Source organism: Manacus candei, unplaced genomic scaffold (assembly GCF_025592945.1).
Source record: "Manacus candei isolate 608988 ecotype Guabito, Panama unplaced genomic scaffold, ASM2559294v1 h1tg000076l, whole genome shotgun sequence".
NCBI lineage: Eukaryota > Metazoa > Chordata > Aves > Passeriformes > Pipridae > Manacus > Manacus candei.
The window spans coordinates 3,048,088-3,071,060 of record NW_026138124.1 but is presented as its reverse complement, the minus strand read 5'-3'; the positions used below and the strand labels follow the sequence as shown (position 1 = coordinate 3,071,060).

The 22,973-nt window shown below is 63.5% G+C and overlaps 5 protein-coding genes across 5 annotated transcripts; 2 read left to right on the top strand and 3 right to left on the bottom strand.

Annotated features, from left to right (window-relative positions):
• Nucleotides 1–1,683: 1,683 nt before the first annotated feature.
• ABHD11 (abhydrolase domain containing 11) lies at nucleotides 1,684–4,725 on the bottom strand. The gene is made up of 6 exons (XM_051809610.1): nucleotides 4,588–4,725; nucleotides 3,550–3,685; nucleotides 3,294–3,467; nucleotides 2,729–2,899; nucleotides 2,461–2,642; nucleotides 1,684–2,202 (listed from the first exon to the last, which is right to left on the bottom strand). The coding sequence occupies exons 1-6, from the start codon at nucleotides 4,662–4,664 to the stop codon at nucleotides 2,064–2,066; spliced, it is 879 nt and encodes a 292-aa protein (XP_051665570.1). The 5' UTR covers nucleotides 4,665–4,725; the 3' UTR covers nucleotides 1,684–2,063.
• A 905-nt stretch (nucleotides 4,726–5,630) lies between these two features.
• Nucleotides 5,631–6,825, bottom strand: LOC127480917 (claudin-3-like). The gene has a single exon (XM_051809621.1). It carries the CDS (start codon nucleotides 6,376–6,378, stop codon nucleotides 5,734–5,736), a length of 645 nt encoding a protein of 214 aa, XP_051665581.1. The 5' UTR covers nucleotides 6,379–6,825; the 3' UTR covers nucleotides 5,631–5,733.
• Nucleotides 6,826–13,404: 6,579 nt separating this feature from the next.
• Nucleotides 13,405–17,554, top strand: LOC127480919 (claudin-4-like). The gene is made up of 2 exons (XM_051809624.1): nucleotides 13,405–16,868; nucleotides 17,423–17,554. The coding sequence occupies exon 1, from the start codon at nucleotides 13,860–13,862 to the stop codon at nucleotides 14,487–14,489; it is 630 nt and encodes a 209-aa protein (XP_051665584.1). The 5' UTR covers nucleotides 13,405–13,859; the 3' UTR covers nucleotides 14,490–16,868; nucleotides 17,423–17,554.
• Nucleotides 17,330–18,079, top strand: LOC127481044 (claudin-4-like). Its single transcript, XM_051809877.1, has one exon. It carries the CDS (start codon nucleotides 17,330–17,332, stop codon nucleotides 18,077–18,079), a length of 750 nt encoding a protein of 249 aa, XP_051665837.1.
• A 586-nt stretch (nucleotides 18,080–18,665) lies between these two features.
• METTL27 (methyltransferase like 27) lies at nucleotides 18,666–21,602 on the bottom strand. The gene is made up of 5 exons (XM_051809620.1): nucleotides 21,440–21,602; nucleotides 21,242–21,370; nucleotides 21,037–21,172; nucleotides 20,739–20,831; nucleotides 18,666–20,076 (listed from the first exon to the last, which is right to left on the bottom strand). Exons 1-5 carry the CDS (start codon nucleotides 21,545–21,547, stop codon nucleotides 19,838–19,840), a joined length of 705 nt encoding a protein of 234 aa, XP_051665580.1. The 5' UTR covers nucleotides 21,548–21,602; the 3' UTR covers nucleotides 18,666–19,837.
• Between the last annotated feature and the right edge of the window lie 1,371 nt (nucleotides 21,603–22,973).

Genomic DNA, 22,973 nt, shown 5'->3' with positions numbered 1-22,973 from the left:
TGAGCCCCCCTATGCTGTGACAACAGGGCTTTTGGGGATGGCTGTCCCTTGCAGGGCTGAACAGGGACCCCCCAGGGTCATCAACAGGCTCCATTTTCATCTAGTGCCTGCCAGAGCAGTTTCAAACCACGCCTGTAACAGCCACTTAGAGGAGCTCTTCCTGAAGGTGAGCTCTGTGGTTAACCAGCTGTGCCAAGGGTCAGAAATCCTGCTGGGAGCAGAGCTCAGGCCAGGACAGGCCATTTCTCAGCAGGCCCCTTGGGAGCAGGCTGAGTCAAAACCAGGTCTGGGTTGGCCTGGGAAGTCAGCTGGGTCTCTGGAGACATCAGCACCCTGACATGTTATGAGCATACATGAGCCTGGCATGTTGGTGCAGCCCATGGCACCAGACACATGGCCCTGGACATGCCCCTGGGATGCCTCCTGACTCCCTGTACCCTTCTCATGCAGGGAACAAAGTTCTCTCATTTCTCCCTGCTGTCTCCCTCACCCCAGGTCCAACAATGCTTTGCTAAATTCCCTCAGCAGATGCCACCAGATGGAAGTTCCATCTCTTCCCAGGCCACTGACCTCCTGTCTCTTCACCTCACAACTCTGTGGCAGCCTTTTGTCCCTTTGTGCCCCAAATGTGGGACCTGGCCAGCAGGAAGGAGTGGGGAGAAATTCCCCATTGACCCTGGGCTCCAGAGCTCATGGCTTGGTCCAAAGGTCTTGTGTGCTGATAGCTGGGGCCAGGCCTCACCCCCCAGCTGGCTGGTGGCACCCAAGGGACTCGTTTCAGTAGCCAGTGGCTCAGGAACTTCTTGGTCTGATGTTCTTCACTGAAAAATAACACACAGAGAGCAAAAGTGTTTGAATTTGAGGTAACATAGCAGAAAGCTCAAGGCCAACACAGCCCTGCTCCTGGAAAATGCACTTTGTCAGAAAAGGACAAGGGGAAGAGACAAGAACAGCTCTGCAGGAACACAGCGAATCGCCCAACCAGCCCCTCGTGCCCCCTCTGCCAGCCAACTACAGCCAGGCCTGGAATAAAACACCCTTGGCCTGCCATCCTCCCTCCCCTTTGGGGCCTCCCAACAACCTCAGATTGAGCAAACTCATCCTGGGGAGCACCAAGTGCAAAGCTGGTTAGTGTCTCTCTTCACTGTCCCTACACAGAGCCTACCCCCAGCTGTGACAGAGATGATGTGTCACCCCCACAGCCACTTCCACCCCATCCCTGGCTTTACCCTTTGTCCAATAAAGGGATTTTTGCAGCAGACACCCTGCTCCTCTGCCTCCAGCCCACAGAGGGTGGGTGGGTGTTATGCTGCCTCGGGGGGATGCAGAGCAGGCGGGAGGGGAGAAATCACTGGGAGCTCAGGGACAAAGGGACCTCTGCCTTTGGGACAGGCTGTGCAGATGCACTCTGGGGGGTTTCCATGCCTCCCCCTCACAGGCTGGCAGCATCTCCTTGCTCAGAAGGCAGATTCCCCTGCTCCCCAGTCCTCATGTTGCCCCAGAGGTGGAGCAAGGACGTGATTCCCCTGGGAGCCAAGAAAGATCCTCAAACCTGTGTCTTGTGCACTGCTCCCACAGCTTGTCACATTAGGGCCCCAGTCCAGTTGTCACTGTTGGCAAGTGAGAGCCCCTCCCTGTGCCCCCCACACCCTCCCTGCCCTCCACAGCCACATCCAAATCCTGTTGTGCCTTGGCACCCATTCAGCTTTATTGCACGTTCTGCAAAGTCACAGCCAGATCCACAGGTGGGTCTGGCAGCAGGAAAACAAGAGGGCTCTCCTGCCCCCTCCGAGTGCCCAACACTCCAGTGCAGGCAGGACGGTGTCCTGGGCTGGTGCCACCCTGTGTCCCTGCGAGGTGGCAGGGGAGATCAGTGGGATGGAGTTCCCTCTCCACTCTGGCTGCAGGAGAACCAGGATGGGAGAGCCTTGCAGGCAGGATCAAACTGCACTGAGAGGAGCCAGTCCCAGCTGAGCCCCTCCTCACAGAGCCCCAAGCCCTGTGTCACTGCCCAGAGCTCCTCAGGACCCACACGGTCCTTGCAGAAATCCTGGTCCCCAGTGCTACACCTGTGGCAGGAAATTGAGGACAGCAGTGATGAATTCTTCGAATTTATCCTGATGGACTATGTGCCCTGCACCTTGGATGTACTGGATCTCCGCCTTGGGGAAGAGGCGCTGGATCTCCGGATAGTCTCTGGAGCTGCAGGACAAGGGAACGTGCCACGGTTAGAGGTCCCTCCTGGTGTCTTCCCTCCCCTTCCCCACACAGAAGGTGATCCCAGGTCTGAGCACATCCCCTCCCCAGGTTCCCCCTCACTCCAGCATCAGTGTCACTGCTGGAGGCACAGACCTCGCTCAGGGCCTCCCCCGCCCCGGGGGCTTCCTCCCCACCCTCAGCAGCTGCAAAGAGCACAAGGGGTCAAACCACAGACTTGGAACCGCTTCTCTCCAGTCCCACCTGATATAGGGCGAGTCAGACCCTCCCAGGAAGAGTGTGGGGCCAGGATACGGCTTGTGGAAGACAGGGAAATTCATGATATCTTCCAGGTGCCGGGAAATAGCCTCCAGGTTCACCCTCCACACGTAGCGGCCCTCTGCCTCCACCAGGTTGGTGAGGAGGAACTGTCTGAGCTGTGGGAGCTGCCACGGAAGGGGACGGTGCACTGTTCAGTAACAAACCTGGATGTTCTGGCACCTCCACCTCCATCTCCCATGGGATTTCCTACCTTGACCACAGGCTGCAGCTGGTCATCAGCCAGCTGTCGGGCTGCAGAGCGGGACAGGCCAGCTGGGACCTTCACCTCCTTCATGGCAGAGATGTAGGCAGAGAATTCGGACACGGGGGCGGTCGAGCTGGGACCAATGTCCACAGAGATGAGGCGCTCCACCAGGTCTGGCTGGGGACACAAGCAGGGCACATCCATGCCAGGATGTCCCAAGATCTCCCCTGTGGGAGGGGGCACAGGGCTCTGCTCCCAGTCAGACTTCCTGGAGGCTCTTTGCTCCCTCCTGCTTCAGCAGAGACCTCCATGTGCCCTTCCCAGAGTCCCTCTGCTTGGCACAGATCTCCAAGCTCCCTCTCCATTGGTGTTGGAGGGACGAGGCAGAGCTTTGGGCTGGTGATCACGGACTTGCTCCTGCACCCCACCCTGATGGAGACAAGGCCCTGTGGAGCTGGGGACAAGGCTGTCACCAGTGAACACCCCCAAAGGGTGCCACCCCCTTCCTACAACCCCCCCAGGAGCCCCCCAAGCCTGCTCCCCCCGACCCCAGAGCCCCGTGCCTGCTGACCCGCTGCAAGGCCAACGTCATGGCAGTCTTGCCGCCCATGCTATGTCCCAGCAGGATGCACTTGGCGATGCCCAGGCGGCTCAGGAGGTGCTGCACATCCAGGCTCATGGCCTCGTATGTCATCTCAGGGCTGTGGGGGCTCCCGCCGTGGTTCCGGGCGTCCACTGTCAGCACCTGCCTGGGCAGGGGCACCGTGTCACCCTGTGGGCACTGCCCACTGTGCCCCTCCTCGGGGGGGGGGCCCCTTGGGTCTCACCTTGCCACTCCCACGTCGTACCAGCGTCTTGGCCACCGTCTGGAAGTTGCCGTGGCTGCCAAAGAGCCCGTGGAGCAGGACCAGGGGCGGCCGGTCCCTGCGACCCTCCAGCACCACGTGGGCCAGGGGCACCGCGCTGTGGGGGGAGAGAGGGGTGTGGGGGCATGGCCAGGGGTGTGGGGGATAGAGGGATGAGCCCTGCCCCTCTGCCTAGCCCTGGCAGGTCTGGCTCCTCAGCACAGCAGGGCCAGGGAGCTCCTGCAGCGGGGCCAGCGCAGGCTGTGAGGATGAGGAGGGCACTGGAGCATCTCCCTGAGCAGCAAAGGCTGAGGGAGCTGGGGCTGTTCAGCCTCCAGAGCAGAGCCTGAGAGGGGCCCTCCCACTGTGTGTCAGGGGCTGCAGGGAGGGGGCAGAGGATGGAGCAGGCTCTGCTCGGGGGGCCCAGCAATGGCACAGCAGGAACGGGCAGGAACTGATGCCCAGGAAGCTCCAGCTGGACAGGAGGAAGAACTTCTTCCCTGGGCAGTGCCCCAGCTCTGAACAGGCTGCCCAGGGAGGGGCTGGAGTCTCCTCCCTGGGGATATTCCAGAGCCCTCTGGACACAATCCTGTGCCCTGTGCTCTGGGCTGGCCCTGCCTGAGCAGGGAGGTGGGAGCAGATGTCCAACTGTGGTGCCTTCCAGTCTGACCCATCCTGGGATTCTTTGAGTCTCGAGCCACCACATAATGTCAAATATATAAAAATATATTAAAATATATCAGGGAGGGCCCGGGGTGTGGGCGGGAGGGGGGAAGGAGGCGTGGCCACAACAGGAGGGCGCAGTCAGAGGGCGTGGTCACACTCGGGGGCGTGACCACACCCGCCGCGCCGTGAGGGGCACGACAACGCAGGGGCGTGGCTTGCGGAAAGGGGGCGTGGCGAAGGCCCGTCTGGCGGTCCCGCCGCTCCTCCCGCGACCCCTCCCGGGACCCTCCCCGGGACCCTTCCCGGCGGCGCTCCCGCCGCCCCCGCCCCGCGCGCAGCCGTGCCCTTCCTTACGTGCCCAGGGAGCGGGCGGCGGCGGTGGGCGGCGGGCGGGGCGGGGCGGGGGCGCGGGGCAGCCGGCGGAGCATCATGGCGGCGGCAGCGGCGGCGCGCGGGCCCTGAGGCGGTGCTCGTGGGCGGCCCCTCCTCCGGCCCCGCCCCGCGGCTCTGGCGCCCCCCAGCGGCGGGGGGCGGCCCTGCGGGCGCGGGAAGGTCACGGCGGGGCCGCCGCCCCCCGAGCCGGGGCTGGGGGAGCGCCCCGGGGTGGGCACCGGGAGAGCCGGGCGGGCCCCCGGGGCCGCCCTCCAGCCCGCGGGCACGGCGGCACCCGCGCCTGCCGGCGTCCGGCAGCGCTGCCGCGCCGGCTCCTGCCCCTTTGTCCCTGCCCGGCCGAGCGTGGCGGAGGGCGCGGGGAGCGGCCGGGCAGGGCGGCCTCGCCCCAGCGCGGCTCCCCGGGCGGGGGGGAGCGCCCCGCGGCTCCCCAGGGGATCCAGACTTTGGACCGGCGGGCAGGGAGTGTCCCCGAGGCATCCAGCGGCTCCGGCAATGCCTCCCGACCGCAGTGGGGTAACGGGTGTGCCCCCCCCCGCCACCCCTGCCACCCGAGCAGAGACCCCCGGGGCGGGGGGAGAGGGGTGCGGTTGAGCCCCCTGCAGTCCCCACCCCGGTGCCGTCCCGGTACTGCCCTTGGAAGGTGTGTAGGGTGTCCCTTTGGGGGGCCTGTAGCCCGCTGCCCCCCTCCCCGTGCCCCCACACCCCAAGGACACTCGGGTACCAAAACAGGACACGTTTATTGACAAATGTAACCGGTACAGACCACGCGTAACAGGGACAGACGGTGCCCGGCCGGCAGCGATGGGGGGGACACGCCGGGGGGGGCACCGTCCCCATCCCGCCCCCATCCTGCCCCATCGGCGCGGCGGGGCCTCGCCGGGCGCCGCTTCTCCCGCCGACCCGAAACTGCCTCGTGTTTAACCGAAACTGTCTCTATTTACACAGCCCGGCCCTGACCCCGCCGCCGGCCCCGTCCCCTCCTTCGCGCCCCCCCCGCCCCGGCGCTGCCGTGCCCAGGCTCCACCGAGGGCCATGGGGGTCCCGGGGTGGGTGGGTGGGTGGAGTGGGGTGGGGTGGGGGGTGCCGAGGGATCCCGGGGAGGGGGGCTCAGACATAGTTCCTCTTGTCGTAGCTGGTGACGGCGGAGCGCGGGGCGGAGTAGGCCACCTTGCCCGTGGGGTACCTGTCCTCTTTGGGGGGGCAGGAGCAGCAGAGCAGGGCCCCCCCCAGCAGCAGGAGCGCGGAGGCCGCCCAGCCCACATAGAGCGAGGTGCCCAGCTCCCGCTTCTGCGCGTCGATCACCAGCGGGTTGTAGAAATCCCGGATGATGGTGTTGGCCGACCAGCACACGGGGATGAGGGTCATGACGCCGGAGAGCAGGAAGATGACGCCGGAGACGATGGTGATCTTGGCCTTGGTACTCTCGTCCTCCACGCAGCGGGTGCACTGGGCGCCCACGATGGCCACCATCAAGCCTATGACGGCCAGGACGATGGACACCACCAGGAGGGCGCGGGCGGCCTGCAGGTCCTGCGGCAGCGCCAGCATGGAGTCGTAGACCTTGCACTGCATCTGCCCCGTGCTCTGCACCACGCAGTTCATCCACAGCCCTTCCCAGATGATCTGGGCCGTCACGATGTTGTTGCCGATGAAGGCCGTCACCCTCCACATGGGCAACGCGCAACAGATGATGCTGCACAACCACCCCAGCACCGACAAGGCCACGCCGCCGATCTCCAGCCCCATGGACATGGTGGACGGTTCAGTGACACGCTCCGAGCGATGGCAAAGAAGAACCCACGGACCGAATCCGTCGCCGTCACCCGCCGCCGCTCGCAGCCCGTGGGGATCGGCTTTCACCTGTGCGCAGCGGCATTTATACGGCCGGCCCGGGGTGGGGTTTCAGTGCTGCCTGCTGGACGCTCCTCTGCGCTCCTCCGTCACCGTCACCTGCGTCCCACACCCTCCCCTTTGTTTGCAGAGATGGCGACGAGTAACCAGAGAAGGGCGGGAGGAGGAGAAACGCCACCTGCCACGGCCATCCCCTTGGTTTCGGGCGATAGGTATCGGGAAACACAGCCACCAGACTCATTCTGACCTGCCAACCCCCTTTCTGGGGACGTGGAAATGCCAAGGGCTCACCTTTCCTCCCTGGCGGTACTGGCGGGTCAGGGTTTGGCTGATTTCTGGAGAATGTTATCAGTGCTCACGTTTAACTGGGGTTCGGTGAGCACGGGGCACTTTTGCATCACCGTGCAAAGTGCAACCCCTTCGCTGTGCCCTGAGGTTTGTGTCCCCGTTCCAGGGGACCCACGGGTGCTCCCGGCCTGGCAGGAACCATGGGAGCACGTTCTACCCCCGCCCAGCCCCCTCCTGCTCCCACCGTGCGGGCCGGGAGCACTGTCAGGGATACTCTGACTGGCTGATAATGATCTTTACTCATCCTGCACAAGTCTCGTGGCCTTGAAGGAAGCAGATAGTGCACGTAACCACCCTGGCAGCGTCACCCCGACAACCTGAGCTAGCAGTGGCAAAAGGAAAAATATCCCAAGGCATGAGCAATCCCCTCAGACGTGTCAGCCACAGCCCTATGGCTGTGGGGTGCTTGTGTCCCCCCTCAGTCTTTGCAGGCTGGGGGTAATGCCAGCATTTCCAGCCCCCCCTCTGCCCAGGAATGTGGTTACTGGACACGGACTTGCTCCTACCTGTTCCCTGCCTGCTCCAAAAATCTCCTCTGCAACTTATTAACTACTCAAGAGCGCGGTGGGATGCTGGCAGCTGGTGCTGTGGAGGGAGCTCTGGGATGGGGGTGGGAGCCCTGTAACTGCCTGGCTGTACCCCCACAGCACCCTGACACCCCACAGCCAGGGGGTTTGGGTGTCCCACAGTGTCCCAATACCCTCTATCTGGGGGATCACCATCTGTTGATCTGCAGGACCCTGAACCCCCACAACCAGTGGGGTCACCCTACAGCACCCCGACACCCCATATCTGTCTGGGTCAGCTGGTGTCAGCCCCTGTCACCCAAGCACCCTGTACCCATCCAGGTTGGCCTCCAGCTCCTTGCAGCCCCCTGTGTCTGACTTTGACCACCTCGTGACACCCCAATACCCCATATCCAACCAGATTAGCCTCTGGCAAACCATGGCATCCCCAAAATCCCCAGTGTCTGGCTAGGTGAGCTTCTGCCACCCCACTGTACCCTGATCACCCCCCAAGGGGACCCCAAGTCCTCACAGACAGTTGGGGGGGTAGCGAGGTGTGACCCCATATGTGCTGCTGGGAGGGAGCCCATGCAAGCAGCACCTCAGAGCTTTGTGCCCTCATTGCTGGGGGTCCTGGGGGTCCTGGCCCTCGGGGGACCCGATCCATGACCCAGTGCTGCTGGCAGGTGATGGTGGGCACAGGAGGGTGTCAGTGGCAAACAGGGGGGTCGGGGCTGTTTGAAGGCCCCCCAGGTGTGCTGGCAGGGGTGTGGCAGCGGCCCTGGGGTGCAGGTGTGCACAGGGGCACACACAGACACACAGACACAGACACACACACCCCCTCTGCCGGCAGAGACACCCCCACATGCAGCCGCACACAGACTCACAGACACAGAGACTCACAGACACACACAGACACACAGACACTCACAGAGAGACTCACAGACAGACACACACACAGAGATACACACAGACAGACTCACAGACACACACAGACACACAGACACAGAGAGACTCACAGACACAGAGACTCAGACACACACACACACAGACACACAGACTCACACAGACTCACAGTCAGACTCACAGACACAGAGACTCACAGACACACTCACAGAGAGACTCACAGACAGGCACACACACACACAGACTCACAGACACACAGACATGCAGCCAGATACACAGAGACTCACAGCCAAACTCACAGACACAGAGACTGACAGACACACACACACCGAGACACACAGATACAGCCACACAGACTCACAGCCAGACAGACACACAGCCAGACTCACAGAGAGACTCACACAGGCACACACACAGCTGCAACAAAGATGGACACAGAGCCAGGCTCACAGACGCACACACAGAGACACTTATACCCAGACACATACACACAGAGACTCACAGACAGACTCACAGACACACACACAGCCAGGCTCGCACAAACACACAGACTCACAGCCAAGCTCACAGACACACACACCCAGACACACCCAGACACACCGAGACTCACAGACAGACTCACAGACACGTGGACAGACACACACACACAGACACAGTGACAAAGGTGAACAGGCACACGCTGGCAGTGCAGGTGCTCACACCTCTCCAGCACACACACGGCTGCAGACACACCAGCACATGCACCCACAGCCACACAGACACACGGCTGCAGGGCTCTGGGGCAGAGGGTACCCCAGGCAGGGCTGTGGGGTGAGGGGGTACCCCAGGTAGGGGGAAGGGAGTGCCCCAAGCAGGGCTTTGGGTCAGGGGTACCCCAGGCAGGGTTCTGGGGTGCAAATGTACCCCAGGCAGGGCTCTAGGACAGGGTTATACCACAGGCAGGGCTCTGGGGCAGGGTTTTATCCCAGGCAGGGCTCTGGGGCAAGGTGGACCCCAGGCAGGGTTGTGGTACTCGGGAGTAGGGGCAGGGTTATAGCACAGGCAGGTCTGTGGGGAAGTGGGGATGCTCCATACAAGGGCATGGGGCAAGGGGGATACCCCAGGTAGAGGTGTGTGTGTGTGTGTGTGTGGGGATACTCTGTGTAGGGATGTGGGGCAGGGGAGATACCTCCTACAGGGGTGTGGGGCAATGGGGTCATCCCTGGTAGGGCTGTGGTGCAGGGGGAGAGGTGGATACTCCAGGCAGGTATGTGGGGCAGTGGGGATACCCCTGGGGTAGGAGCTGCTGGGGCAGAGTGGGGTGGGATGAGGCAGCAAAGCACCGCAGCCCCCGACCCTGCAATCAGCCCCACGCGCCGTGTCCTCACACTTTGTCATCCCAAATTGCCAAAGTACAGGCTCTGTCCAGTGTTGTGTCTGCCTGGGGCAGCCACTGACACCTGACTCAGGGTGGGGGAAGGGGCAAATCACCGGGGTTTCAGGGTTCCGGTCACCTCTGGCAGGACACATTCTTGTGGTGAGGAAACTGGATCAATAGTGTTTACCAAAGAGCTGAACGGAGCCAGTGTGCTTGTGGGGCACACCCATCCCTCCTGCTGCATCTCCCTCCCTGTCCCCCGCAGCTGGGGAGGGATGGGGAGTATCCAAGTGCCCCGGGATGAGGACAAAGCGGGGTGGCCACATCTGTGGTCACACAACGGTGACATGGTGACAGGTTTGCCCGCTGCGGACACAGAGACGCCGAATGAAGGTCAGACCCCAAAGATCATGGGAGCATCACCAGATTGGTGGCTCACACTGCAGGAAGGACACCTGGGGGGGCAAGAAGGATGGGGGACGGGGGGACACCCAGTGCAGCATCCCCTTCCTGCCATGCACCCAGAACCCATCATCCCGGGAGTGAGCAAGAGGTGACGGCAGCAACAGCCCCGGGTGCCTCGGGGCCGCGTCCCACTCACGTGCGCGGCAGCCGGCGCAGGATTTGGGGTGTTTCCCCTCCGCTGCGGTCGGGAGTGCCGCGCGTTCCCCCCCCGGGCGAGCGGGGCCGGGGCGGTAAGTGCTGCCTCGGCCGCTTATATTTCAGGCGCGGGACTGCTGGCTCTGTGCTGACCAGGGCACACAGGCAACCCATTGTTGGAACCCCTCCGACGCGGCGGCGAGCAGGTAAAGGCGGCTCCGAGCATCAATGGCAGCTCTGTGTGCCGGCGGGGCGGGGAGGGAGGTGCCGGCACACGGGGGGCTGGGGGGCACTGGCCAGCGAGATGTGGCAGGGGGCTCGCCCGGGGGATGCTGGGCCGTGCTGGGATCGGCTTTGCCACAGCATCCCCTTCCTGCGAGCATCGCCGGCCAGGAGACTCCCATTGCACCGCCCGCATCCTCCTTCCTGACCCGTGGTCATCGTCTCCCCCGTCCCTTCGCCAACCACCTCGGCAGCACTTGGGGGTGTTTTACATGTCGGGAGCCACTTGTTGCTCAGAAATTGGACAGAGATTTGACTTTTGGAGTGACTTCAGGGCAAAGGTCCCGTTTCTGCCTGCAGGGACCCCGCGGGTCCCGGCACACAACTCTTCTCCTGCTGAGCCGATAAGGCTTTGCTTTCCCATACTGAGAAACAACCTGACTGTGCACATTTGAGTTGGTCGAGGGGGGTTATGTGGGGCAAGGATGTTTTTTTGGGAACATTCAGTCTCTGGGCTGCTGGTAACTAATCCCTGACCGCCTGCTCCATGTGGGCTGAGCGAGAGGGCTGGTGGCCAGGCCTCGCTTGGCAGATGCAAAGCCAGAGATCCTGGTGGATTGTCTCTTGCTGGCAACTGTCACCTGCCTTCTTGGGACCTTGAAGTAGCCGGGGTGGTCGGTCCATGTGCAGGTGCTGGGGAATGAGGGTCTCTTGGCTCAGCACAGGGCTGAGCTGGTGCCAGCTGTGTGTGAGGTGGGACTGTCACTTGTGTCCTTGGTGGCCCTTTCTGGCAGGAGATTTGTGCCCCGAGCCTTCTCCCTGTGGGGTATCCTCTGCCCTGGGCAAGGTCAGGGTGGTGTAGCCTCTGCTGTGCACCCGGTGGTGCCTGGCATCGTGTGACACTGGGTTTAATGCCACCTCCCTGCCTGGGGATGGCCTAACTACCCAGGGGGCCCTCAAGGCACTGCAGTGTGTCCCCATGCTGGTGAAGCCAGAGCAGGCATTGGAGGGCATCTCCTGATGGACATGCTGGGGCAGGAGCTCTGCCTTCATTGACCCCTTTAGCACAGCAGAGCAGGGACAGGAACTCGGGCTCCCCCATCCTGCAAATCCCGCTGGATTTGAGGCAGGACATCCACACCCGGCTGGGTGCTGGGGCGGGTGCTGGGTGGCCAAAGTTCAGGATGGGTTGAACACCCTGTTTTGGGGTGGAGGAGCTCCCTGCTGGGCAGGTGGGCTGTGGTCCCACCAGGACATGTGCCTGTACCATGGCACTGGGACAAAGCCAGGGACTGGGATCCTGCAAGATGCACTGGGAATGGGCACGGAGACGCGGCTGTGGGGCCAGTGCTCATGTGGGGCTGATGTCCATGGGGTGGTGGTCCTGGATGGCATGTGCTGAGGCGCTCGGAGGTCCCACCTGTGCTACACCACCATCCTCAGGCTCCATGGGCACTGGGGGTGGCTGTTGCTCCTCCACTCTGTGCCAAGCCAGTGTCTGTCAGTCCTGCTGGCTGCCAGTGGTGGGGACACAAGGCTGGTGCTGCTGGGCGGGCAGGCACGTCACTGGGAGATGTGGGGAAGGGCACAGGGCACGGGGGCTGTCCCTGGATGGCATCCACCAGCTGGAATATATGTCACGTTCCAGCATTAATTACAGTAATTGGCTGTGGGAGGCCGTGCTGGCGCCTACTCTGGCTCGAGGGGGAATGTGAGCAGCTCAGGTGTTTGATGCTCCGCGCGTGGAGGAGTCCTTGTCCTCACTTTGTCATTTGTCCCCAGCCCACAGACACATCCCCACGTGCCTGCGGGGACACGGCCCATGCCAGGCACACACACACGTGGGTGTGTCCCTCTCTCCAGCCCCAAATTACGTGGTGGTTACAGCACCCGGCTGGGAGGTGAAAGCCTCAGGCAGAGTCTGGCCCCGGCGGGGATGCTCTGGAACCTCGTAAATTAAAGGGAGCCCTTGACCACAAGGCTCTGGCCCTGGGGTGGCCACACTGGTATGTGAGTAATGTGGGCACTCCAGCAGGACAGAGGGATGGAGCCTTGGCGGCTCCTCTGGCACAGGTCAGGCAGGACCCTGACTCGTCCCCACAGGTTGGAGTCTGCAGCAAGACCTGGATGTCCCCAGGCATCCTTCTGGCACTGCAGTGCATGGACCACCTGGCTTTTCCCACCACACTGGGATACAATGCCCAGGGACATCCCATGCAGCTCTAGAACCCATCACACCGAGCAATTAGCACAAGGGATCAGATCATCTCAGTAACCCCAGTGCTCAGGAAAACTAAGATTATCTCAGTGCTTCTTATCTTTCCCAGAGGCCCAGGATTAAGCTGTGGTGATGAAACAGTGCAATGTCCGTCTGTCTGTCCTTGCTTGCCGTCTGTTGAGCACCTGTGCAGGTGCCGGAGGGGCTCAGAGGGAGTAGGGAGGGGACATGTGTGGGAGTCATGGATTAAAAGAGGAGAGGTCAGGCAGTGCCCAAAGCATCAGCGTCAGTATTGGCATTGGTGTTGGCATTGGTGTTGGCATTGGTGTTGTCATTGGTGTTGGCATTGGCACTGGGATCAGTGGGTACAGCACTGGGACACCTTGAGGCCACCTCTGCCCCCCACAGCCCCAAGCCACCAAGCAGGCACCAGGACATGGGCAGACCTGGGGCTGAGGGCAGCCCTGTGAACACTGGCTGGTGGTGGAGCACAAGGTGGGGCGGGTTTGGGGTCTGCCCCCCATTTTGCCCCGGGCAGTGCCGTCTCTCCTCCTTGGGGAACCAGCAGCTGCTCCAACCGGTTTGTGGGTCTGGGCGGTGACACCTCCTGCTCGAGGCCTGATGGAGGGCTGGGAAGTGCTGGTATGGATGCCAAGGAGCAAACAAGAGCTGCTTGTGTCCTGCTGGGCACGGAGCCCGGCAGCGGGGGGGACGGTGTGCTGCTCTCCCAGCACGGGGCCGTGGGGGGCCTGAGACTGGGCTGCTGCTGGACCAGTGACCGTGAGCTGGGGGAAAACTGAGGCACGAAAACATGGAGGAACCCATCCAGGTGATGGAACAGAAGGTGCTGACGGTAACGGCAGAGACATCCCGGTGCCTGGACACCGACTCTTCCCCTTCAGCATCCCAGGCTGAGCCCCAGCGCTGCCCTTGGCACTGCCTGCCCACAGACAGCAGTGGGACACACTCCTGCACCTGGGTGGCCTGATCCCGGTCCCCTGTGTCCTCCTCCGTGGGAGCAACCGGGATATTAAGTGTCAGCGCTGGAGGGAGAAATACAAGTGGAGGAATCCCGGGAAACTGGTTTTACCCCTCCGTCCGGTGCCGGCGGCAGGACGGCGGCTGTGGCGGCGCTCCTCCCTCAGCAAAGGCATATAATGCCTGCCATGGTCCCGGGAGCCGGCACTGCACAGCGGGAGGCGGGCAGGGGTGCCGGGAGCGAGCCATGGCCTCCATGGGCATGCAGGTGCTGGGCATTGCCCTCTCCGTCATCGGCTGGTTGGCCTCCATCCTCTGCTGCGCGCTGCCCATGTGGCGGGAGACGGCCTTCGTGGGGAACAACATCGTGGTGGCCCAGATCATCTGGGAAGGGCTGTGGATGAGCTGCGTGGTGCAGAGCACGGGGCAGATGCAGTGCAAGGTGTACGACTCGCTGCTGGGCCTGCCACAGGACCTGCAAGCCGCCCGTGCCATGGTGGTGGTGGCCATCGTCCTGGCCATCCTGGGCACCCTGCTCGCCGTCGCCGGCGGCAAGTGCACCAACTGTGTGGAGGACGACACCGCCAAAGCCAGGGTCATGATCCTCTCGGGCATCATCTTCATCGTGGCCGGCGTCCTCATCCTCGTCCCCATCTCTTGGTCGGCCAACAGCATCGTCCAGGACTTCTACAACCCGCTGATCGCCGACTCCCAGAAGCGGGACCTGGGCTCGTCCCTCTACATTGGCTGGGCGGCCTCTGCTCTGCTGCTGCTGGGGGGGGGCATCCTGTGCTGCACCTGCCCCCCCCGGGGGGAGAAGCCCTACTCTGCCAAGTTCACGGCTGCCCGCTCACTGCCAGCCAGCAACTACGTGTAGGAGCCGCCGTTCCCACCTGGACCCCCCGGCCACCGCAGGGAGCTGGGACCTCCCGGACCCGCGACCTGCCCCCCCGGCCGGGCTGGGGCTGGCCGGGCGCCGGGGCAGTGCGAGGGAGGGCAGACAGAGCTGCCTTTGTTCTGCCTGGATTGGAGCCGGTTCTTTAATCTCGGCTGAGACAGGGAACAAGGAGATCCTGTCCTGGCTGCCCGCGGCGGGGGTCCTGTTCCCCCCCTCCCGGAGCATCCAGCAGAGGCATCTTCTCTGAGGTGCCGCCCGATGCCCCCCTCGAGCATCTCCTGGCTCTCGGTATCGGGGTGTGCCATGTGGTGACAGAGCTCCCAGAGCCCGTCCCTCGGGTGGCACGGGGCTCTCACCGGGTGAAGCTCCCCGGGACTGTCAGTCCCTCTGGCTGGGTGGCGGTGTCGGTGCTGGTGGGGACAGCGAACTTGTCCCACGTGGTCATGGGGACGTGGTGGCTCTGCGGACCCTGGCAGGGTGTCGAGGGTTATCAGGGGCTTTCACCTGCCTGTACCCTAAATTTTGACTATGACCTACTTTCGGGGCTCGGAGTGGCCGTACGGAGTGTGATTTCTCGCGGCAGCTCCTCAGGGCGGGGGCATCATTATCCTGGGAGTGGGAAGGCAGCAGCCGGGCTGGGAGAACCGGTCGGGGAGGCGGGAGCCGAGCGGGGCCGTGCACCCGCGTGGAGGGGGGCGACTCTCAGACCCGACCCCATCCATCGCCCCGCTCGACATCCCCTGAGCGGGGTGCCCGGGGGCTGGAGAGGGTGGTTCTCGGTCCCCCTGGCTGTGCTGCCGTCCGGCCCCGCATCCATCCTTCCCGCATTAAACAGCAGCTGCTCAGACCCCGCTGTACCTTTTGTTCTTTACCCTCCCAACACCTGCTAGCGGGACAGCCCGGTGCTCCTGTGCTGCAGATCCCCATTCTTTTTGAGATCCCCCAAATCTTCTCTCCGGAGCCTCCCACGACCCCCACCCACCCTGTTCCAGCCCTGGCATTCCCCACCGCTCCCTCCCCGGGCCACCCCGGGGGTGACAGCGGGTGTCTCCATGGCACAGGTCCTTGGTGACGCCAGGGCTGTCCCACGCCTGTGTGACCTTCCCACCCGAGCAGGAAGAAGGTGGCAGGCGCCGGCGAGGGCGAGTTGGGGCGCGCTGGCCCCGGGGCCACCCCACAACCGCGGCTGGGAGCACCCCGGGGCCGGCGTGGGCAGTGCAGGGTGCTTTGCCTATCTCGCTTCCGGCACTGCCAGTGCTCCCTGCGCTTGGGAACATCCTTCCCTCCCACCTCGGGGGGTGTGGGGACGAGGGCTGACTCTGGCTGCCTGGCTCTGGGTGTCTCATGTGGGTCTGGGGCTTGAGGACTCTCCCATCCTTTCACTGGGAACGGGAACGGTGGAAAATATTGTTGTGGCCCTGTAATGGCAGTGGCCAGGTGGAACTGTGAGTGTGATGCTCTGGCAAACACCCCTGCTGTGCCTTGGGATCCGTGGGGGCACCGCTTTTCCCTGGGGAGCCACTGCTTGTCCCTGTGTGGGTGGTCATGCACCTTGTTTTGGGTGTCTCTTGTGGCCCAGGTCCTGCTGGCTGGGAAAGGGTGCCCGGGATGACACCCATCACTTTTTTTTGGCCCAAAGGGTCTTTCATGGCCCAAGGTCCCAGTGCTGGGTGTCCATCAGGTCACCGAGGGATGAAAGGCGCTGGGAAAGGACTGGGGACACAACGGGAAAGGAGAGGCTGGAGAAACCGAAACTGGGGTAGGAGAAATGATGGTGAAACCTCCAGCAAGTGCTGCAGGGTGTGCCGGGCACAACCGATACCCCGCTGAGCTCGGGGCCATAAAAACTCAGCCAGTCCCAGCTGCTGGGCACAGGCACCCAGGGGTGAACTCTGGTCCGTGCTGGGCTGAGCTGGTTTGGGCTGAGCCAGGGCCACGGCAGCCACGTGTGACCGTGGTGGAGCTGTTTGTGTGTCTGGTGTGCGCCTAAACAGACACCCCTCTGCCAGGGGTGATGTCTGTGGTGACCCTGCAGCCCCTCACCAGGGTTTGCCCCATGGGGACTGCTCCTGGGGGCCAAGAGCCGATATCACTGAAAGAGCTGCCCTCCACAGCTGGGATTGGAGCAGAGCTGAGCTCTGACCCATTCCCAGCACCTCAGAGAGGAAATCCTGGGTCCAAAGAGCACTGCAGCAACCTGCACTCCATCTGGGAGCAGCCAGTGCTGCAGGGAGGGAGGGCTGCCCTCCCCGCCTGTGCCCCCCAGCACGATGCTCATGGCCAAGGAGGCTGAAGCACCAGTGGTGGAGCAGGGCATGGGGGGGGCACTGGGGGGTTGCTGCCACAGCAGGATATGAGGTGAGTGTGGGGTGGGGGATCTGCACTCTGGAGCATGGCAGGAGGGGCACCGTGAGCCCCCATCCTGCTTCCCAAAAGCCTTTGCCTCCCTGACACTTGCCATGCGCCAAGAAGGGGTGATGGCAGAGGCTGCCCTGTGCTGGGGGGACATTGTAGGGGACAGTGTGACACACGAGGGCCCCTGCACATCGGCCTGCTCAGGGCCTGGGTCCTCAGTGCCACCTGTGTGCCCCCATGCTGTCCCACAGCAATGCCACATGTCACTCTTGTCCCCATGTTGTGCTGCAGTAGTGCCCCATGTCACTCTTGCCTCCATGTCACCCGTGTCCCCATGCTGTCCTGCAGCAATGTCCCGTGCCATGTTGCTTGTGTCCCTGTGTTGATCTTCAGCACTGCCCAATGTCACTCATGTCCCCATATCCCCTGAGTGCCCACGCTGTCCTGTAGCCGTTCCCACCCCGATGGGGAGCAGGGCACAGCAGACAAAGCCTGTGCTCTCCAGCAACCCCCTGGCTTGGGGCCATGTCCATGACAGCTGTGCCCTGTCCCTGCAGGTACTGACCATGGAAATGACGTCGATGCAGACGAGTGGGCTGGTGACAGCCATCGTGGGCTGGGTGGCCACTGTCCTCATCTGTGCCCTGCCCATGTGGAGGGTGACAAACTGCCTCGGCTCCAGCGGCGTAGGGGCCCAGTCGTACTCGGACGGGCTGTGGGTGACCTGTGCCAACGATGGCACGGGGCAGTCGCAGTGCAGGTATTACAGCTCCCAGCTGGAGATCAGCCCCGACTTGCTAATTTCCCGTCCCCTGGTGGTCACCGCCCTCATCGCGACCTTCGTCGCCATCATCATCTTCGTCATGCGTGGACCCTTCTCCAACTGCATGGGCGGCAACCAGGGCAACAGGGGCGCGGTCATCGCTGTGGCAGGCTCCCTGTTCTTCACGTCCGCCATCCTGATCCTCGTCGCCGTCTCCTTTACTGCCAGCAACATCATCAACAACTCCTACACCCCCACGGGGCCCGAGGCCGTCAGTAGAGAGCTGGGGGCTGCCATCTACATCGGCTTCATCGCCTTTACCCTCTTGCTCGCCAGTGGGATTGTCCTGAGCCACTTGGGAACCCTATACCCGCAGGATTCCTACGCCAAGAATTACAAAGGGGTGAAGACCTGCGATTCAACAGGCTACCCCATGAAGGACTACGTGTGAGCCCTTGTGCCCAGGTGCCAGACCAAAGAGAGCACCACTGTCCCTGCCCTGCCTCCTTGTGCCACCCGATCCCCACCCTCATCCCTGTCCCATCCCCATGCCCATCCCCCTCCCCATGCCCATCCCCATCTCCATCCCTATCCCTATCCCCATCCCCATTCCCATGCTGGCTGCACCCCAGCACGGTCCTCCAGCATGTGCCCTTCCCCAGAGCAGGGACTATAAATAACCTGGTGCCACCAAGGCTGCCTGGGCTCATTCTGAATGGCGCGGTGTGGGGAGGAGGGTGACATATTCTGGGGGTGCTGTGCCCTGCCAGCCTGATGCCAGGTCAGGGCTGCTGCCTCAGTGCCTGGCACGTCCCCATGGGGGAAGCAGCAGTAGCGAGCCAGGGTGCTCCTGGGGTATCCCACAGCAGGGAAACTGAGGCAGGGAGAGGATGCTGAGAGCTAAGAGGGGCACAACGGGGGACACCAGGTCCTCTAAGCCCCCAGAGAAAGGCCCAATCCCCACTCCCAGGCTCCTGGCCACCCACCCCAGAGGGTCCACAGCCCCATTGCTCCAGGAACAACACACAGCAGGCAGACAGCAGGGACGGGGATTTATTGAACAGCCAAGTGCAGGGTTGGGGACAGCCACGACCCCCAACTGCCCAGGGGACAGTGCTGGGGACAAACGGGGCGAGAGGGTGGTAGGGCAGCTACCCATGATGGGCACAGGGACCCCAAGACCTGGGGGGACAATGTGGAAGGATGGCAGGAGCCATGGGGAGGGTGAGTGTTGGAGATCTAGGATACCCTGAGTGGGGGACAGGGACAGACACAGCCACCGCCTCCCACCTGGGAAACGCTCCCAAGGGGAAAGAAGTAACCTGTTCCCAAGGACCATGGGAACAGGATGAGCAGGAACAGGTCTGGGGGAAGGGAAAAGGGAAAAAACCTCAAATATTCCAGCAAGAGATTTGGGTAAAAAACTTCCCAAGGGATCAGTGGAGAAGGAATTGTGTAGGCAGCACAGCAAGGGGCTGGGGGAACAGGCTGGGCAGGCAGTGCTGGGTGACTCCTGGGTGGGGAGCAGCCACCAGCTCCCCAGGTTCCTTCCAAACTCATTTCCCATCCAGACCATTAACTACAAAGCTCTGGGAAAATGAGAGATTTGAGCAGCTGTTGTGGGATGAAAGGTGGATGTGGTGCTTGGAAGCCTCTCCAGCTGGGTGTCACCTTGGCACTGCTGCTGGATGTGGAGGTCTCCTGCACCTCAGTGTGCACTGGGTTATCCCCTGGGGAGGATGAGGATGGGAGGCTGCAGGACACAGCGATGGGGATCCACCTCCAGCACTCCCCAGGTAAAGCCCAGGGGGGCTGGGAGTGGAAGACAAAGAAGGATCCAGATTTTGACCACGAGTGCCAAGGTGGGCACAGTGAGAAGACATCCTGGACAGGAGATGGCTCTGAACAGCCATGTGGGTCTGCAAAATGTCACGGTGAGGGTTGAGGTGTTGGGGACAATACTTGAATGTCAGAGCTAATGGTGGTGCCCAGGAGACCCTGGTGAGACTAGGAGAGCCTCCCCATGCTGAGGAGCAGACAAGGTCCTTAGGCCCAGACCTCGGGGAGAAGGACACGGGGAAGGGAATGGGGACACTCCCTCAAAATGTTATCCCCCTCCAGCAGCTGCCCTGCTCCAGGAGGGGGTCACTGGGCTGAATTTTATACAGGAGGCCAAGTGTTCACCCCCCCTCCAGAGCCATGCCAGCTCTCAGTCCTCCTCGAGGGGGGGCACAGGGCATTTCTGGTAGAGGTAGACCACTCCAGAGATGTAGCCAGTGCCCCGGGTGCTCTCCTCCTCCGAGGTGGCCCTCTCCCAGTGCTCCACCTCCTGGGCCAGCAGCTTCTGCCAAGCTCCACAGCGCTCCAGCTTCCCCAGCTCTGCCTCCAGCTCCCGCTTGTACCGCAGGTTCGAGAGGTTGCTCCTCGTCGTCAGGCACAGGAAGCCTCCTGTGGGACAGGGCACGGGTGACACTGACACTGGGTGTCCCTCCCTGGGGGTGGCAGCCCCTCGGGAAGTGTGGGGGGCAAGGGGAGGCAGTGAGAGCCTACCAGGAGTCAGTGGGCAGGGGACAGGCAGGACAGAGGGCAGGGGACGGGCAGGGCAGGGGACAGGGACGGGCAGGGCACTGGGCAGGGAATGGGCAGGGCAGGAGGGCAGTGGGCAAGGGATATACTGTCCAGTGGGCAGGGGATGGGCAAGGACAGGCAGGACAGTAGGCAGGGGACGGGCAGGGCACGGGCAGGGCACAGACAGGGCACGGGCAGGGCAGGAGAGCAGTGGGCAGGGGATGGGCAGGACAGCGGGCAGAACACAGGAAGAGCGGGAGGGCAGTGGGCACGGGGCGGGCAGGACGTCACGCCTGAGCACAGGCTGTCACGCACCAGCATTGCCACTGCCAACTCCTGCCTCGTCCCACCGCCCGGACCTGCCAGCGAGCAGAGTCAGGGACCCCGGGCCATCACCATCCCAGGCCCCAGGAACAAAGCCACCCCCCATCTGTGACACGGGACCAGCGCCCAGCCGGAGATCCACAGCCACCGGGGCTCCGTGTCCCCATCCCACCACCGCGGGGGTCCCGGCGGGGAGGGGACACCGAGACCCCCCTTACCCGGCTTGGTGACACGCAGCAGCTCCGGCAGCACCGTGGTCGGCACCTGCCCCTCGCCCAGAGCCCCCACCACCGTCACGGCATCGTACTGCTCTGCAGGGACACGGGGGTGTCATCGAAGGGTCCTCCCGGGGCTCCCCCCGCCCAGTGCCGGCCCGTTACCTGCGGACAGGGTGTCACCGGGGGTCTCCCGGGGCTCCCTCCACCCGGTGACACCCCGTTATCTGCGGGCAGAGACACGAGGAACATCACCGAGGAGTCCTCCCGTGTCTCCCCCCGCCCGGTGCCACCCCGTTACCTGCGGGCCCGGGCAGCGGCTCCCAGCCCAGGACACACTGCCGCAGCTCCTGGTAGAGCCCGGTGCTCCGCGCCCGTTCCAGCATCCCCGCGCTGCCGTCCACGCCGTGCAGGCAGCGGAACCCGCGGCGGTGGAGCTGCGGGGACAGACGGGCGTTATCCCTCATCCCAGTTCCATCCCATCCCACCCCATTCCCCCCCGGTACCTCCCGCGCCACGAGCCCGGTGCCACAGGCCACGTCGAGCAGCCGCGCCCCGGCGGGGGCAGCGGGGAAGGCGAAGGCGAGCGAGGCGGCGGCGAGATGCGGTGCGCGGTACTCCAGGGCCGCCACATCCTGCGGGGACGCGGCGGTGAGCGCGGGCAGCCTCGGTCACCCCCCGCCATGCCCCGCTGTCCCGGGTACCTGGTCGTAGTCGGTGGCCCAGGCGTCGTACAGCCGGAGCCGCTCGGGCAGCGCCGAGCCCCTGTGAACCGCCGCCACCCGCTCCCGCACCCCCGACGGCAGCACCATCCCGGGGACACCGGGAACCGCCGCGACCCTCGGACCCGGCACCGGGGACACGCCCCTCGTGACCAGGACACGCCCCCAACAGCGGGACACGCCCCCGACACCGGGGACACGACCTTCGAAACCCGGGCACCCCTCGTGATCAGGACACTCCCCCCGCACCGGGACACGGCACCGGGACACGACTCCCGAAACCGGGACACGCCCCCGGCATTGGGACACGACCCCCGCTCCCCTTTGGCTCAGTGACCCAGCTCAGGACCCGGCCCCAGCACCTCGGAAGCGGCCAAGTGTCCTGGGATGGTGACACAAAATGCCCTGGGGGGGGTGTGACACCACATGCCCACAGGAGGTGGCACCAGGAGCCCCAGGGCCACCACTGCAGTGTCCCCGTCTCTGCTGCTCTGTCCCGTGTAGGGGTCAGTCCCTATCCTGTCACTGGCGTCCCCGGGGCGGGGACAGTCCTCCGGACAGGTCACCTCCATCCTGGCCCCCCTGTCCCAGCCCCGCAGGGCCCCGATGCCGCGCTGTCACCTCCGTCCCTGCACCCGCATCTAATTCCTGCGCTCCGACATGTCACCCAGCGAGTGGGGACACCGGCCACCACCTCACCCCTCCTCTCCCCCCGCCTGTGACAGGGACATCCCAGCGCCGAGCGGCTCTCCCGGACCCCGGGAAGGGCGCACCCACCACCGGGGCAGGTCCTTCCCCACGGGCTAGGGCTCATTCTGTGCTGCCCCTTGGGGACAGAGAACAGGACCGTGGACCCTCGGGGCTGGGAAGGAGGAGGAGGAGCATCTTGGCTCCTGTGGGGAGCAGGGAGATGGACTTGATCCTTATTGGGTCCCTTCCATATTAAGGTGTCCTGAGTGTATATTCTACATGAAGTTTGGGTTTTGCTCAGGGCAAGAAGCAGCCCTGAGAGCCAACGCGATGCACGGGGAGATGGGTAGGGTGTCTTCTCCACATCATCGCTCTCCAAAATGCCTGGTCCAGGTGCCCAGAATTTGTAATGCACCAAGACACTCGTTATCTCTTGGAAGTGCCCCATGGGAGGTCACTGGGGAATCCCCGCCGCGCTGGGAGCGACTCGTCCTCTGCTAAACCAGCCTTTGGTGTCGTACTGAGGACGTGGCGTGTGGGACAAGCCACAGCTGTGCCCCATCGCCTGGGGCTGTTTCCAGCGCTGAAGGGAACGGATCCAGCCGCTAATTAATGACTGGAAGAAATTGCAGTGCCCTGATGGAGCCCCGAGGCCGCGCTGGTGGCCGCATGCCCTCCTCACTGCGGCTCCTTAGTGGTCCCCGTGTCCCTCCTCTCCCCTGCCCTCCAGGTGCCCGTGGGGCCCTGCCCGCGGCCCCGCGTGGGCTCAGCTCTGCCCCCGGGCCGGGCAGTGCTGCCCGGGGCCCTCGAGAGGGAGCCCTCCACC

What these genes read in the sequence shown, in the direction of transcription:
- LOC127480917 (XM_051809621.1), bottom strand. Translation starts at nt 6,378, where the DNA reads ATGTCCATGGGGCTGGAGATCGGCGGCGTGGCCTTGTCGGTGCTGGGG.
- ABHD11 (XM_051809610.1), bottom strand. Translation starts at nt 4,664, where the DNA reads ATGATGCTCCGCCGGCTGCCCCGCGCCCCCGCCCCGCCCCGCCCGCCG. An exon ending in AGCTGCAGCCTGTGGTCAAG is followed by an intron (nt 2,643 to 2,728) that starts GTAGGAAATCCC and finishes CTTCCGTGGCAG; the next exon opens with CTCCCACAGCTCAGACAGTT. An exon ending in TCTGACTCGCCCTATATCAG is followed by an intron (nt 2,203 to 2,460) that starts GTGGGACTGGAG and finishes CTTGTCCTGCAG; the next exon opens with CTCCAGAGACTATCCGGAGA.
- METTL27 (XM_051809620.1), bottom strand. Translation starts at nt 21,547, where the DNA reads ATGGTGCTGCCGTCGGGGGTGCGGGAGCGGGTGGCGGCGGTTCACAGG. An exon ending in GGGCCACCGACTACGACCAG is followed by an intron (nt 21,371 to 21,439) that starts GTACCCGGGACA and finishes GCGTCCCCGCAG; the next exon opens with GATGTGGCGGCCCTGGAGTA. An exon ending in GCCGCTGCCCGGGCCCGCAG is followed by an intron (nt 20,832 to 21,036) that starts GTAACGGGGTGG and finishes GTGTCCCTGCAG; the next exon opens with AGCAGTACGATGCCGTGACG.
- LOC127481044 (XM_051809877.1), top strand. Translation starts at nt 17,330, where the DNA reads ATGGGGAGCAGGGCACAGCAGACAAAGCCTGTGCTCTCCAGCAACCCC.
- LOC127480919 (XM_051809624.1), top strand. Translation starts at nt 13,860, where the DNA reads ATGGCCTCCATGGGCATGCAGGTGCTGGGCATTGCCCTCTCCGTCATC.